The sequence below is a fragment of the Patagioenas fasciata genome, chromosome 3, assembly GCF_037038585.1.
Source record: "Patagioenas fasciata isolate bPatFas1 chromosome 3, bPatFas1.hap1, whole genome shotgun sequence".
NCBI classification, from domain to species: domain Eukaryota; kingdom Metazoa; phylum Chordata; class Aves; order Columbiformes; family Columbidae; genus Patagioenas; species Patagioenas fasciata.
The window spans coordinates 27602608-27619855 of record NC_092522.1 but is presented as its reverse complement, the minus strand read 5'-3'; the positions used below and the strand labels follow the sequence as shown (position 1 = coordinate 27619855).

Sequence of the window (17248 nt, the reverse complement as noted above, 5' to 3'; positions counted from 1 at the left end):
GAGCATTTTATTAAATGCTGTCTCATCAAAGTGTACTTAGTTAGCGTTAAAATTGTTACAAACGATGCTGCATTCTAAAGATCAGGTGCCTGAATAAGTGGTTCTTCAAATTATGTTTGGCAACAGTCTAGTGCATTAACAGTTTTATACACCAGAAACCACATTTATTTGTAACCAATTCAATCTGGGACCACACAACCATATGTGCTAACCTGTGCTTAATTTCAATGGGAAAATAAAAATTAAAAAAAAAAAAATAAAAAAAAGGTAGTGTTCAGGGTTCAGCACACACTGCCTTGGAGGCCTCTGTGTGAAACTTTATCCAGAGCAACTCTGTGATCACATACAAATATCCTGTTGTGAAAAGGCTTGTTATGCATTTTGGAAATCACACACAGGGAACCCAATATGGATTAGTTTGCTGAGCCATACAATAAATCTTAATTTGTAGTAGCTCTTGGTAATAAATAAGTAAATATGAATCTCTGCGGTTCCTCATGCTGATGATTACACTCATTAAAATATGTAGAAGCATCATGAATATGGGTCCTCAAAGATACTGTTTAGGTACCAAAGTCTGATTGTAACTACAGTCAAGTTTTTTCAATGCCCAAACTCCTACAACTGAGAAGGTGAACAAGTACTGAAGTTTTGCCAGTGCCAAGCAGCAAGGCGTAGTCAGGATTCATAGCTAGGTATTCCCCATCTTCCTCTTTTGGGACCTACAGCTCACCCTCAGACTGTGCCTCCTTCTTCAGCCTCTCCACAAAACCAAGGCAATAAGTGTTGCTCCTTTTTTCTGTAAAGCTTAATAAATGGATCATTTTATAAAGTGGAAGAGCTGGATTCAACTCCCTCCATATTGTGAGAAGAATCCCAATACTTTGTCCTCAGAAGACTGTCCTAATCACTAAGGAAAATGGTGCTCCAGATTGACCTTAAATTTCCGCTCTTAGTGATTTCACTTTGTATAAAATATTCAGTGCCTTTCTGGGAAAAAGATAGAATGAATGACTTGTAGCTGCTGAAAGATAACTACAAATTTAGCTAGAGTTGATTGTGTAGTTCAGGAGTGGATTTAAAGGCATTATGATGAGAAAAAACTCCACGGACACCTGAAGTTTTGCAGACACACTGTGTTTGAAGGAAGGTCTATGGAGCAATTTGATTATGCAGACAGGACTGAGGCAGACATCTGTTAGTAAAAAACCTCATGTCTCCTTTCATGAGTAGAAACCTGCAAAGAATGACAGTAAAATAAGAAAGAAAATAGAGCAGCTGGACAACACAAAAGGGAGACAAATGAGATGGTCAGACAACAGTCAGATGAATGGTATTGTACATAAAGTTGAGGAGTATAAACGAACAGGAAGAAAAGGATTTGAAATTGGAACTTAGAGAATGAAGAATTCAAGCTGCAGAAGAATCCCCACTTAAGAAGACTTGGCGGGACTATCCCCAGGGCAGACACAATGAGAAAACATGCTGCTGCTGATGAGTAAAGATACATACCAGAATCCTGAAAGGAACTAAGAGTAAAAATCATTAACCTGTGACAGGACACAGCTGGAAGGGTGCATAGAATATCATACCATGCTGCTCTAAAAAGCAGCAGAGACACAATTGTCATCAAAATGAGGTTTTTCAGTTTTTAAGAAAAGAGCACAGAGGCAGGGCCATAAATTCTTATCATATAAGCCATGATCATCATTAGAGAAAACGATGCATATAACCTGGGTACGAAACCATCTATTGTCAATAAGATGTAATTAAAACCTTTGCATACTAATGCAAACTGTGATGCACAAAGGAAGGATTAAGAATTTTTGCTAAAGAACTTGATACCTGACGTTAAAAAGAATAGCAAATAATGACAAAAAGAAAAAAGAAACAAGCTATGTAGAAAATGCAGAAACAAAGCTAAAGATAGTAAGGTAGCACAGCATATTAAAGATACAGAAGACTGAAAAAAGTTTATATCTAAAAGAATTATATTGATGTAGGCCACAGTACCATACTTCTGAATCTGAAAAAGCACAGCAATCTCTTCCATAATATTAATGAGAAAATAGAAAAAATTAGCTTTCACGAAATATCTATAGTAAATCAAATGTTAAGACCTACAACTATTCCTGAACACTTTGAATGAAAGTTTTATTTTTTTTTCCTACAAGCAGTCACTGAACCAGAAATATAGACTATTTTAGACTTTGTAAGGGTAGGGAACAGTATGGAAGTGATGGTGATAAAAATCAGCATGGGACAGAATTGTCCCAAGTTGGTTCAAATGAAACACAAATGAAGATACATTAATAAAAAACTAATTTGTTAAAACCCAAGACACTAACTATTGAAAATATTGTTGAACTGAGAAGCTCTAGGGACTGGATATGGACAAGACCTGCATTTTTTAAGGTTAAAAGATAGTGATAAAAAGGATTAAAAGAAGAAAAAGAGAAAAAAAAGCCTCAAACCAGTCACTCTTCCACTTGCCCCTCCCTTCTTCCCTGTCCCCCAAACACCATGAATCCAAACAAACATAACATCTTCTTGGGAATGAGTCCAACCTAGCTGACAAAGTACTTCAGAGGGTGCAATTCTGCAGGGAAAGCTAGGAATAGTATTTGAAGCAGTAAAATACTAGTTGAAAGATATCCTCTCCCATTAAACCAAACAATGACAAAAAAAAAAAAAAGAAACTATTACACCTAGAAAGCTCTTGCCAAGGAAATAAAAATTCCTTTTCAGTTAAGTGAAGGTAGAAGTGTAAAAGAGATAAAACAGAACTAGTACCTACTGACATATGGATAAGGGCAACATTAACAACAACATTAAGCATGGTCCCAAAAATTGAAGAAGTACACGCTGATTCACTTTGCAGCAAGGAAAAGCCTGTGTGTAAATCCAGTGAAAATAATAGAAATTTATATGCTGGGGACAGAAACAGATTTAGTGGTTTCTAGCATGGGGATCACACACACACTACCCTCTGTGTAGCACCATGCCTCCTCTACCGATCCTTCAGAGCTGATGAGGAGTTTCCCCTGCTGCACAACACCTCTGTATCTTCATGGAGCATGGTCTTTGGACCACGGCAGAGCTCAGGAAACAAAGGTTAGCAGAGCATCATCAAATCGCTAAATCTCCACCACTTCATACCATTAAGCATTTCTGCACAACCCCCTGGAGCAGTAGACATAAGGCCAATCACATAACGAGACAGAGGTGTGGTGGAAGATCAGGCTGATATAGCGACCAGGCCTTCCAGCAAACCGGAGGCAGTGATAAACTTCTGAAAAGGATGCACAATACATCATTCTGCCAATATAATTAGAAAATCCAATAATTAATTACAGTATCTTGTATAGTTATGAGATATAAGTGAGTCTGTAACGCTTTTTTATTCCATGAGAAGATCCAATTTTGGGATGCAGTGAAAACAGAAAATATCCAAACTGAAATGCAAGGCATGTAGCCTCATTTTTAACTTGGTGATTTTTTTAATAATATTTCCCTCATTATTACTAGAAGTCAGAGACAACTTTCCTCACATTAATGGCAACACACTGATTTCAGTAGGAAAAGATGAAGTCTCAAGATGAGAGGCTTAAAACTAATTGACTGAAAATATATAACCTTTATTTGGTAATTCAAAAATGATTTCTGTTCACCTTTGAAATCCTGGTACTTTAAGCTGTAGTACTGTTTGGTGGTACCAACAAAAAATCCAAACCCATAAAAATGCAAAAAACAAATTGTGAATTGCGGCAAACATAACAAAAAATGAGCAAAGTTTAGTGTTTCAGTGTTTGTCTAGCCAAAATGCCCAGTTATTTGATGATTCTGAAGAGCTAGTTAACTTGTGTCAATTAAATCAGAAATAAGTTTTTAAAAGGATAAGTATGTAAAGAAGCACTGAAAGGAATAATATAAGCCATTTTTATAGGATCCTGTCTATTGTTGTACCTGTGGATCAAAAAGAAAGTAAGGACGTCCATTCCTCAGCTGAAGTGCAATATATTCTTCTTGATTCCCAGGTGATGCAGAGAAAAAGATCAAACCATCAGGTTCCTGTGTTCTAAATTTCACTTTAATACCTGGTTAGAAGAAGCAAGCAGATGGTTAATGCCAGAAATGGTTCATATGCATTTTGACAGTGTAATTACAAACAAAAAGTTGTTTAAAAACAGCAGTAAAATGGCAAACCAAAATCATGGAAGTTTTGCTCACCTAAAACCCTGCCAGTCATTGCAGGAGAAATTTTACTAATGTAGACTGAAACAGCCCTTGAAAGAAATTGTTGTAATTTCAGAGACTTACTCATCTTTAAAAAAACATATGTAATTGTTACTTATGGTGTTCAGTAACTTCTTTAAAAAAATTAAATTCAAATATTAGCGTACTATTCCAAGAGTTGAGGTTTTTCATGTAGATTTTTGCTTGTCCCTTAACAGTACTGTTGGTAAAGTAGGAATGAGGTTCCTGCACGGAAGGTTTTCTGTGAAGAAATGTGAGGGTTTGGTTTCAAAAGATATATACATATATATACACACTTTTTTTAATATATATTTATATATATTCTTCTAGAAATACATATAATTAAGTGCACAAATACAAGTTTTAACAAAAATTAGTAATAGCTCAAGGAATAATTTATTAACTAAGCTTAGTTAAGAACTTTTCAGATCATTATCAATACTTCTCCATTTGGTTTCCGATGAAATATTGTCTCAGCACACGAAATTTCATCCAGATGACATACAAGTAAAAAAACCAACCAACCAACCAAACAAACAAACCCTCACATACCATAGATTTTTTTACATTAACTTTTACCACAAACAAAATATCAAGACAACAAGCTAATTAAACAGCTTGTAAACTTTGGAATACTGTTGTCCATGGTATAAACTTAGTCAGTAACTATCTTAGGCCACAATTCATGAATTATGTATCCAGTATTGAGAAATATAATTACAAGTAAACATGTTTTGTATAATCGCCAATTTTTTATGATTATAATGTCTGTCTTTTAAGCTGTCTCCTGGAACATTATCTTAGAAAAATAAACGAGAAAATTACAAAACCATATGCCTAGTTTGGCCCAATTTTTCTAATGTGCAAATTCAGATCTTCCAGGCTGAGTCGATGGTGGAGCCAGGTCTTTAGTAAATTTTTTTTTAAGGGAAACAAAAAGGCATCTACAGCAACATCTACCTATACTATAACACTTCTATGACATTTCTGCATAAAGTGCTTTTTACAGAACAGGATCATTTATTGGGCTTTAGCCAACTTCAAACTGTTCAGTCTTTTGACATGCATTTTCACTATCTTATGCCAGGCAGAAAACAGCTTTCAGAAGACCAGAGGATCCCTCCTCACATCTAATTCAAAAGAATAAATACAAAAAAAATTGAATTTCTGCAAAAAAAAGACAATTACTTCAAAACACTGTGTTAGAAAATACTAATTGAATGGTTCATAATTGTAATATTGCAGTAATTCTAAAAGTTTTCAAATATTATGCAGGAGCTTACTTTCTTCTTTGGATACTGAAGAGGCTAACAAACCTTAATTCCTGCCTGTAGGGCTGCCATAGCTTCATATAGAGCATTGATGAGTCAGGAACCATCTTCTTCAGACATAGCTCATACAACGAATTCTTCTACATTTGTCACCTATTATATAATTCAGAAAAAACCACTGCCCCTTTAAATGCAGGTATCTTTGAAGTTTCTCATGAGAGAAGGAAGTTCATATACGCTAGCTTTTAATAAGTACTTTTATTCTTCAATATTAATATTCTACCATATTTCTAGAAGTGAGTGCAATGTAGAAGTCAACTATTAAGCAAACTTTTGCCCCATGGATAATATTTTCACTGGAAGATAAAAACTTGTGAAATTAATATTTTCCACAGAAAGATAGAATTAAAAAAAAAAAAATCTGAAGAGATTTTTCAGGTAAATAACTATATAACTGTACATTCCAATCAAACAAACAGAAAATTCTTGGCAAAGAAAGTTCTCTCTTTTGCCTTGCTAAAGCCCTTCTTTCTGCATAACACCAACTAAAATCAAGAGAAATTGTATATAAAATTTTGACTACAGCATTTGGCTCTCAGCAGTTCCTCCAGGATTGCAAACATCAGGTGCTTACTTATTGTTAAGACTGTGTATAACACTTTTGCCTAATCAAAGTACATTTTCCCACAGAAATTATAAAACTAAATTTAGGTTTAACCATGAAGGGGATAGATGGAGTGTAAAACTGTTAGTGCCTATACACTTCCATATTTAGTTGTTACTCTCTCTGTGAGAGTATTTCTGCATGCTACATGACATTACAATAGCTAAAACACATTTTAAAATGTATTTCATGAAAATAGATCAGTATTTAAAGCAGCTGCACCTAATGGACAGTGGAATTAGAGGAAAATAAGAAACTCTGAGGACACTTTCCTGTACATACTCATGAATATCCTCTGCTGAATAGATGGAGTTCTTCATACTTCATGATGGCCTATAGCTCTCTGCACTTTGTTGAGAGAAGTTGGAAAGCATATATTTTACTATTTCTTTAATGTGCTTGAAAATATTTTCGAAGTTCATCATCACAATCATTACATACAGTTAATAATCCCATTGATGAATAAATGCTGTTCATTTTTAAATTGCTTTAGTTTTTTAGTAGAAATCTAAGATATATACTAAAAAGTCCTTTATCTATGTCCATATACATATGTACACACACACACATATTTGTACATGCAAACACACACAAAAAAATTTCCCAAACTTTTTCCAAAGTCGTACTGGAGTCTCCAGTTGCAAGTCAGTAGCCCCTTTTCTTTGGGGATTATAGTAAAACCAGAAGAAATTAAAAATCCATTGTTTTTAAAATCAGACTGTGCAAAACTCTCATATTTTGAAAAAAGTCTAACTTTATTCAGATTGACACAATTTGAAGACTGACTTCTATATTCTCTTACTACCTCAAACTGCCAAAAAGCTAAATCAAACTAAAAGGTTGAACAACCATAAACACAGAATATAAGTGAATAAAGGGGGGAAATATGTAACATCTCTTGTGGGAACCAGCTATCAGGCAAACCCACAAATCCTCTTGATGAGAACTGAGTATGTCTTTTACACTAAAATGACTAATTTGATACCTGTTTTTGCTTATTTTGCTTACTACCCCATTATACCCACTACTGGTAAAACAAACAGGACATTTTAGCTTTAATCTTCTTACTACATAACCCAAATAACTTCAGTCATGTTTGCATTAATGCTGCATTAATCATGTTGTTGCGTATTAATGAGTTTTCAGGCTATGCTAATTACTGTCATAGATTCTGCAGCAGCCCATTAAATATACAAATTACAGAATTAAAGAGCCAGAGCTCTTCATGATTAATCTTTAAATGGAGAAAAACTAATGATGTCTGTACAAAGTTTCTCTCCACTTTTGGCTGACTGAGCCCAATGAACAATCAATTAGAGTATTTGAAGAATAAGAATATTGCACATACAAAAAGGTTTGTTGTGCTGTTATGCTATGTAGAAGACACACATTTATAAGTTTCTATCAAACAGTCTTCTGAAACATATTGTAGTGTTTAAGGTCTCCCAAAGCATTGCACAGGGGTAAAAGCTATAGGGTATTCCAATTCATTATTGCATACTCATAGGAAGCTGCTGGTTCCATACAAATATAGTAAATCAATCTTCTCCTTTTAGCAAGGACACAAGTCCTGCTACTCCCTAGTAAGAAAGATTTACAGCAAACCTTGGTGAGAAGAAAGCTAAGATAAGTTAAAAGTCATTTGATAAGATTTGATGTATTAGTAGCACTTTATCCTCTCACTTATAGACTGATGCTTTTTCAGGAATAGTGTAATACCTAGTGGTTAAATCAAGAGATTCAAAATTAGAAGACCTTGAGTCTGTACTGAGCCAATGACTGAGGTATGTCACCCAAGAGCCATCATTTAAACACCCTGCTTCCTTGTTCTTTCCTGAAGAATGGTGGCCAATATCGCTTGTGTAAGGTTCTGTAATGTTTACAAAAATTGTGACTGTTTTGTTCTCCATAGCCTTAAGTTACATATAAAATCAGCAAAATGCCCACATGTATTCAGAAGAAGTATCCAAACACTACATATTTACTGACATTTGAGAAAAACTAATATATCCAAAAGAGGATATTGGTTTAGCCTTCTCCAAATACTGCATATTATGCAGAACATCACAAGACTTCCCTAAAGAACAGATTGTCAGTCTGTATTAATATTACTCTGCACATCAATACCTGCAGTTTAGAATAAACTGGGCCATTACAGACCTGTCCAATCAGTCCTCAATACCATGGAAAAAGTAAATAAATCCTACTTGATACATGAAAGATTTTTATATTTATACAAAGTAATTCTTAAAAACAAAACCAACAACAAATAAACAAAATCAAAAAACCACAAACCTTTTCAGAGCAAGACTAATCATGGTATGAGAATACTCTCATATGAAGATAAAGCAAACAAGACTGGACTACTGCACTTAGTGCACAAGGAAGAGGACACAACACAAGCACATGAGGTTGCCTACAAAAGGCCAACAGGGAGCAGAGAAGCTTTTGAACACACCCTCAACATACAAAGAAGACACCATTCAAAGAAAATAAAAGCAGAGAAGTTCAAAGTAAATATGTACCTTTGCAGAGGTACTTCACAGCTTCTTCGTGAGAAGAGAAATGTAATTATAATAGGACAATCTACAAAATATTGACACAAGAAGTACCCGAGAGTTTAGCAAGGCCCAACAGGAACTGGACAGGCTGACTACTTAGATTTAACTAAACAAATAAAAGAAGTGTTCAGAAAAACACAGATAAAACACATATCAGGGTGAAACCTGGTGTGGAGATGCAGATGATACCATTATCTGTCAGCATTTCTCTGTCATTAGAGTCAACATCCAGTTGTTTACACAGATACTTAAAGCAATACAGTCATTAAAGAAACTGGTGTCCTGACTCAAATTCATTTGTTAAGCAAGTCTAGGAACAAAATTCACAACTGTCTTCCACTTCTGTACACTGGGACAGTACACAATAAGCATTCATCCAGCCAGCACTATTTTTTCAGAGCATAGCTACCAGAGTAGAAATAATAACTTTAGTCTTGAAACTTCAGGAGTCAAGTCCTGCTTGGGGTGAGGATCAGCTGCAAGTTTGTTTCTGTGTTGCTCTTAATATTGAAGTAAAACATGAACAGAGGAAACATCAGTCCAATATTCATCTCATACTTCCTTTGATGTTATTGTCCAACTTCAACAAAATTTGAGAAACATTTTACTCAAATATGGCCTCTCTCAAATACCTGTAATCTTTTTTTTTTTTTTAAAATTTATCTTTATATAGGCTAGAAAGAAGTTCAACTGACTGATTCGGTTAGAAAAGGAAGAAAGTATCTTCTAGGACTAAGAATCCTTTATGAGCAATTTCATTAATTCAAACTATGATATTTATAGCATGGAAATAGAGGTTAGCATTCATCATCATTTCCGGATAAATTCTTTAGAGAAAGAACTGTATTCTGTTACCTGTATGTGAATTAGTGCATAAAAAAAGGTCATCTTATGCAACCAGGGTGGAGGTGGGAGAGGCTTCTAGGTGTTAATGCAATGCAAATCATAATTACTAGAAATATGATGACAAGAAGAATCACTTCAAAGATTTACAACAGTGCAATATATAAAAGGTCAGCATCACAGTGAAATCAGAAATGGGCCAGAGGTCAGTAGCTGTAAATAGCACTTCAATTATAAGGCTTTAGCTAGTATTTCCAGCAGTAGTACAAATGTAACACTGCACAGAGAGTAATTTAACTGATCAAGGAAAAAGAGTATGAATAGAACTGAGTAAAATGCAAATACATCAAAATTAAAGTCAGTGTAATGATCTGAAACACAGCAAATTTAGACAACAGTGTACTAGCCAAGGCAGAATCTCATCAGACAGCATCACAGAAGCTGGAAGCACAGTAATATGGAAATCCTGAAGCAAGTGAAGAAGGTTATTGATTAAACAGTGTACATACAGAAAAGAAGTATAACTAAAATAAGCAAATGAGTGTCTTGAGGGATACTACAGGACAAAAACAGAAATGTAAGAAGGAGGGGGGAAAAAACCCCAACCTTTTAGACAGAAATACAACACCACAGAGCAAAAGCATAGTTTCAAGTTACAAACTCAACAACAAATGCTGCTCATGGTACAACTGTGAAAAAAAGCCAACAACATACCCAAGTTAATGCAGAGGTTTAAGGTAGACCAATAAACTGCAGCAAACTGCCAAATTAAGAATTAACTGAAAGGGTTACATAATATTTTCATCTATTAGTATTTGTGGCAGTATTTCCCTGACTATAACTCATGTAATGACCTTTTCCAGAGGAAGCCTAAAACTGGTGTTATTTGCAGGAACTAAGTTCACAAAAGGATTTCAATTGAATGTCAGGTGCAAGTCATACATAGACAGCAAACTCACTTTTCTCATATTCACAGGGGAGTGTGTTAGATACACCATGACATAACCGCTGCGAGTGAATAATTATTTCCTCAGCCTCTATCGGTATAGGTAATTGTAAACATTCACTCATTGCCTTCTAAGATATTTGCCACCTAATGGAACTACACCTTGAAAGTGCACCAGGTCCTACTTTTAAAGGGTTAAAAATGTTCTATTACATTTTGTTCTGCTATCCATGTCCCTCTGTACCTAGGAACTGCATGCTCTGTAAATTAAGTGCTTTCTGGGGTTTGGGATGAAATGTTCACTGAAAAAAAGCACCCCCTTTGTAGAACTTACGCAGAATATTTTACTTAGAATATGATCCACAGCTACTGAAACACTGACTTCAACACCTTAAGTTCAGTTTCAGTGAAAGCATCGCTCTTACAGATCAGAATATCATGGAAACAGAAAAGTTCAGTCCAAATTCTCTTGCACTGGGTGTGTAGGGTTAGCTGCAATCCTGAAAGACAGCCTTGGCCCTCTTCTCTTTACATTACCATGTGATTAGAGGCATGAAAGTCAACAGGATAGAGTTAACATGCTGGCTCTGTTACTGTAAAAGTAAACTACTTTGCACAATCTTCAATATGTAGAGGTAAGTGCTGCATGAGAAGCTACAAAATCTAGCTTTTTTCTCTTAGAAATTACTTTATCGTATGTATGACCCCCTGCTTACTCTCACTAATGTTTCCAAATGCACAGAAGGAAGAATTTATTGTGCATACAGTAGTCACAGTCCCTGGACTGTTTTTGAAAACAGAACTGAGGAGGGAGGGGAGAACCACCTGTAGCAGTTGTTCAGCATCAGCTGCTGTTATAATTTCTTTTTCCTTCCATGGTGTGTTACCATAGTATATGGCCCAATAACAGAAGAGGGGATTTCACGTTGATTGTCAAACATGAAGGCCATATTCACCAAATTCACCAGCCTTCTTTGTTCTGCCCAGCTTCTGTAAAGAATATGCCCCAGAAAACATGACCCAGTGCAGTAAGCCAGCTGTGGAGGTTTCATCATCAATTTGTAGTCTGGCTTATTCCCAAGAATCAAACCCCTGCGCTCACTCTAAGAGCTAAGCGCATACAGAAGCATAAAACAAAGCTAGCATGGCAATGAAATAGCAGTTATCTATCTGCTGAATAATCACATACCATGAAATACTTTCAGAGTGATAAATACATCTCAAACCCCCTTCCCTCCTCTGTTTTTTAGGAAAGCAATACAGTGGTATACGGTGGATGTAGAAAAACTCCTGTACTACACCCAGTAATACAGCTAGTGTGACAAATACACTTCACGGAGGATAGATACAGACAGATATCATGCTACACCCTGTGTGCAGTCACCTACCTGGGCAACAGGGATGGCACATAATAATGCTGGCAGTGGAGGAACACAGAGGTCATGTCTTCCTCCTGCCCAGGTGGGCTACCTGCTTCTCAGCTGAGGAGCTGAGGTGAGATTTTTCACTGTGTGTCAGGATGTGAATGTAGAAGTAATAAGCCAACTGATACACAGAAGAGCACCAGCAGTGATATCTGTTGGTGTTCCGGTACATTTCATGTTTGGTAAGGACTTCATGATTTTCTCAAGACTTAATCAATACTTGGAGGAAACTAAGTATATCCACAAATTCTGAACTACATCCACTGGCACAAACAGTAGAAAAGATGATCCAGTAATGAGCATAAGACATTTCAATGGTATGAATAGCCACGTAACTCGGGCTGTAAGGGCTTAAAACAAAGGGCTAAATTTACACAAAGATTCGACTTGAGGCAAACAAGAAAGTAAGGGATACAGAAAACTATAATGACAGGAAATGGATATAGCATGTAACATTTACTTAATAGTGTCATAATTCTGTTTGCTCAATGTAAGTTACATTGCGATAATAAACAAGGAATAAATTAAACTGCCAAGGCACAAGGATTAAAAAAATAACTTCCACACAATTTCCCCTTGTTGCCTTCTATGTATGTATAGTTCATTCTGTCTAACACTTGGACTGTAAACTCTTTAAGGCAGACACCTTCAACTTTTTGTTCCTAATACAAAAGAGACATGTAAAGACTTAAAATTCAATCAATTAATCTAAATAAAATGAGATAAAGAGAATGCTGAAAATAGTTTTCTTAACAATTTCTTTCACATAGCATAATGTCATTTAGCCTCCATATATTGTGATATTTTCAGACAGTTATTGTTTGATCCAATGTCATCTTTTCAGAATTTTAATTCCTTATGGGATTCTTGAATTAAAGACCACTTTGCTGTAGCCTGCCTGTGTGTTGATTTTTTTACATTATTGCTTAAAATGTGAGTGATTAGAGGATACATGACTGAATTATTCTAAACGATGGTAATAAGGAAATTTCTCCTCTTCTTTTGCAAAATTCATTGATAGTTTTTCCTTTCTTCTACCTCTTCCTTTCTCTCAAAGAGACTTTCTGCAACACAGAAAATCATGACTGATTACAATATTGTAATAGACTAAATAAAAAAAGTTGGTGATTGGACATACAACATAACTAAGAAGTACGAGACTATATGCTTTTGTTTCTTATTGTATCTTTACCACTTGTAATGCCTCACAGAAAGACACCCATATTTAAAACAAAAAGCAAGAATCCTTGCTCATATGCTCTAACAATGGCTCAAGTCACCTTTTTTTCTGTCCCCTGTGTTGCTGGAGGGTTCAAATAACAGCCAGCTTGACTCCCCCTGATTATTGTAAAGTTTTGCTTGTGATGCTTGTGTAAGGGAAAGGCAAAAAAATTACTCACCTCATCCTTAACAATGCCAAAACCTTATTTATAGATGTGCTTAAAAACACCAAATCAAAAAGTCTCTACAAAATATTCAGTCTAAACTGTGTTTTGCTACTAAAAGGGTGAACTGTATAATTTTATCAGCAAGGCATGTCCGGTGTAAAACGGCATAGCCTTAGAGCAGTAGTAACTACTCCTACATTTACACAGTCCTAAAATTACATTCGGCACTTTGAAGGCAAACACGAGGTTGATGTGGCCCCGGTGAAAATGAGATTAACACCCCTGACCTAGAGAGCCAGCCAAACGCTCCTGAACAATGTTTGCCTCTCAGCTACGTTGGAGCAGGAGTGCTGCCATTGCATTGAGCACTGGCAGCCAGGCTTTCAAGGCATGGGACTGACAGTTAATCCAGATCCCAAACTGCTGTAGAAAGGAAACATTGGACAATCACAGCTGACACCAGAATACCTTGAAACCTCATACGCGTTACAACAGGACAAGGGGTAATGATTTTAAACTAAAAGAGGGGAGATTCTGGCTAGACATGAGAAAGAAATTTTTTAGAATGAAGATGGTGAAACACTGGTCCAGGTTGCCCAGAGAGGTGGTAGATGCTCCATCCCTGGAGATATTCCGGGCCAGGCTGTATGGGGCTCTGAGCAACCTGATCTAGTTGAAGATGTCCCTGCTCATTGCAGGGGTTGGGACTAGATGAACTTTGAAGGTTCCTTACAACCCAAACTGTTCTATGGTTCTGCGATTCTGTACCCAGCTCAGAGCTGTCCCACAGTAAGAGCTCTGAGGAGGGAACGCTTGTGAACTATTAACATATTTCCTCCCATAACATGCAGTAAATTAGTAAATTATGTTTAGGTTCTGAGGTATAGGAAGATTTCAATCGATGGCTTATAAAGCCAGAACTGGGTATTTCTCTCTTAAAGCAACCTTGAGCACTGGCCATTTCTCAGGCTGGCTGCAGTTGGCAAGCACTTTGCAATTCTGCAGGAGTACTGCATTGCCCTGATTTCCACCTCTGACATTTCCCTGGCCCTTTCCTGCCTAATATGAAAGGCAGAAGGTTTGGCATGAAACCAATTATGCAGTCTTTGCTTCACCTAGGATTCCCGTTTAGCTCGTTCTCCCCTCTTAGCGCATGCAGCTCAGTAGCGTAATGAAGTTTGCACAGGAATATCCTAATTTTTTGAAAATTAACAATGCTAACATGTCAATCCAACATGTGTTTGGAATAAGTAACTCAAACTGGCATATTTTGATCAATGAATTGGAACAATTTAGGAGAGGAAAATGTAAAAGATGGAGGAAAGATTAAAGAATTATAAAGGACGGAAATAAATGGAAGAAACATCTAAATTTGAAAGCTAGAGTGCAGAGGCAGTCTCTTGATAATACATTTCATGTTTTAAAAAAGCTGAAAAAAACCTCCAAAATGTAACAATTATATGTGCAAATTATTTGTAAAGGAACACACTGAATAGCATCAAAACTTTCATGGAAGGGATGACTTTCATCCCAAGATGAAACACTCTTTTCCCTCTCCAATGCAGTAAGTCTTCCCAGTGGTAGACATTGTCAAAAACACTTATACCTCACCCCCTCCTTGAATCTTCCCAACAAGGTTTTGCCCTAGGTTCCACAACTCACTTAATAATTTGTTTCTGACTCAAAAGATATTACCTGAGATAGTTGTACCTGCCAGTCTAGCCTTCGTTTTGTTCATCCAATTATGAAGGTTGATGGGAACAAAGACTGTAATTTGTGTAAATAGATTCCCCCTCCTCCCTCCCTGTCTCTGCAGCAAGTCACTGAATTACTTGAAAATGCATAAAATAAAAGCCCCAAGGGCTAAAACTCCACTAAACTAAAATTCCCAGTATTTATTACAGAAGAAAGAGAATGCATTCTGTTAGTGGTGGCACCTCTGCTGGTGAAGCTTCACTTCTAGTAAATCAAGGAATTTTTAAAGTAAACCAGAATAAAAGAGCACTATTAATTAGCAAGCCTGAAAAAAAATGGTCTGTTTGAAAAATGACACTACTTACTATTTAGCTAATTTTTTTCTTTACTCAGGAGAAAATATGAGGACACACTCCATTCTAAGTATCAGTTGTTGTAACTCTAGAATAACAAGACTAATCTCAATTTATATCCGTGTAAACATAGTGAGAACAAAGAGTTTTAGATATTAAATATCAGGTCAAGTTATTTACTCTTTTTTCCCTTTTTTTCCCCTCCCTGAAGTAGATAGTGTGTTCTTTTCCGAACTCCCCAAGAATATCATTCTATACACCACCAATGAGTGCCATCAGTAACAATGACTCTTTGAATTAAAGAACAGAACAGCAGTGTATTTCTGTAACTCCCCCTTGCTTAGTGTGAGGAAATATTTTATGCTACAACTACTTGCTTGTACAACACTGCATAGATTTTATAGGACAGCAAAGAGAAACACCCTAAAAAATTCAGAAATCAGAAAGCATGACCTTCAAAAGCCACAGTTAAATCACAGTAAAGCCTGTTCTTCTAACAAATAAAACAAAATAAAGTACTTCATAAGAATATGACCAAAAAAGGAAAATCTCTTCTGCAATAACTATAGTAAACACAATATTATTTGCAGAAAGCACTGAAATAATTTTGAAGCAGACATGTAGACCACTAAAAGAAAAATGGACCTCTACAGCAGAAATTTTGTATTATTGCAGCCAACATATTTACCGGGAATAGTCTTGTTTTGTAATCTAAATAAAAATCAGAACCACAGAGAGCAAATAATCGCTTCTTAACAAGATAAAGATAGGACTTTAGCAGCAGCACAGGTAACAAGTTAGTTTAATAAATAAGTCCAAAACTACAGAGTGCTTTATAAGTAATGATCAATGTTTAAAATCAATGCTCTTGCAAATTGGAGCCAATGTATACGGGCTAGCACCAGAGTAAGATGATCCGGTTGATGTATTTTGGACCTGTTGGAATAAATCCATTTATAGGAGCATTTGCAGGATGACTAAGTTAAGAGCACTGCAACAGTCAGGTCTGGCTAAGGGAACGCCTCCTCCTGCTGTCAATATTTCAAACTGATAAAGAGCTGACCAAGTGCAATCAGTGTTGTGATGAATAAAAGAAAGCTTGGGACCATTAACATTAATGGGACTTGTGTGGCTAAACGCTCGTATAATGTACTGAGATTTTACCCGATGAAGATTTTTTTTTTTGCTTGTGCTTCCTCTGTAGCCTGCACACTGCATATGATCAGTCTGAAAACATTTTTAACATAATATAAATATCTACAAGAACTTCATATGATTAATATCCCATAAGTGCCTGGAAGGAAAAAAAAAAATTAGAGAGCTCACTCTGGTTACCTGGGAGACTTGAGAAAATAGAAATGCTGGTTTTACAAACACAGATAAAATTAGCTGATCTAATATCTTTGGGCAGAGTGCCTTAGCCTTGAGGCATAATGACAAAGGCTGTAGCACCCGCCATCTACAATGTGTATTAGGGAATGGTTAATAAACTGCTACCCTAAGAGAGCTGGATGAACTTTTATGGGAAGATGGAAGTTCAGATCAGCAAGTACAGGCCTAAAAACATACATATCCAGGATATGACCTGGTTCAATAGTTCTAATTTGCAATGTGGCAGACTGTTTTCTTATCATCAGTATTAAATACCTATCACATAGCCAGTGCTGTACCAGAAGTAGAAGACAACACAACTTTTATCTCAGGCCCCTCCTGTAATCTATCGAACACCAAATGGTACAACAGGGGATCAAGGCGGGTGGGGGGGGTTAGGGTTGTTCAGGAAAACCCGTTGCTTAATATTGGTATATATTTATAGCATAATTGGGTGGAATCAATGTTTTGCTCA

General features: G+C 36.2%; 1 protein-coding gene across 2 annotated transcripts in view; it reads right to left on the bottom strand.

Annotated features, from left to right (window-relative positions):
- Positions 1 to 17248, bottom strand: part of USH2A (usherin) — a 386355-nt gene that overhangs the window by 246657 nt on the left and 122450 nt on the right. For both annotated transcript variants that reach the window (XM_071805984.1, XM_071805985.1), the window contains exon 22: positions 3967 to 4097. In XM_071805984.1, coding sequence (XP_071662085.1) covers positions 3967 to 4097 — 131 coding nt within the window. The remainder of the gene's footprint in view (positions 1 to 3966; positions 4098 to 17248) is intronic.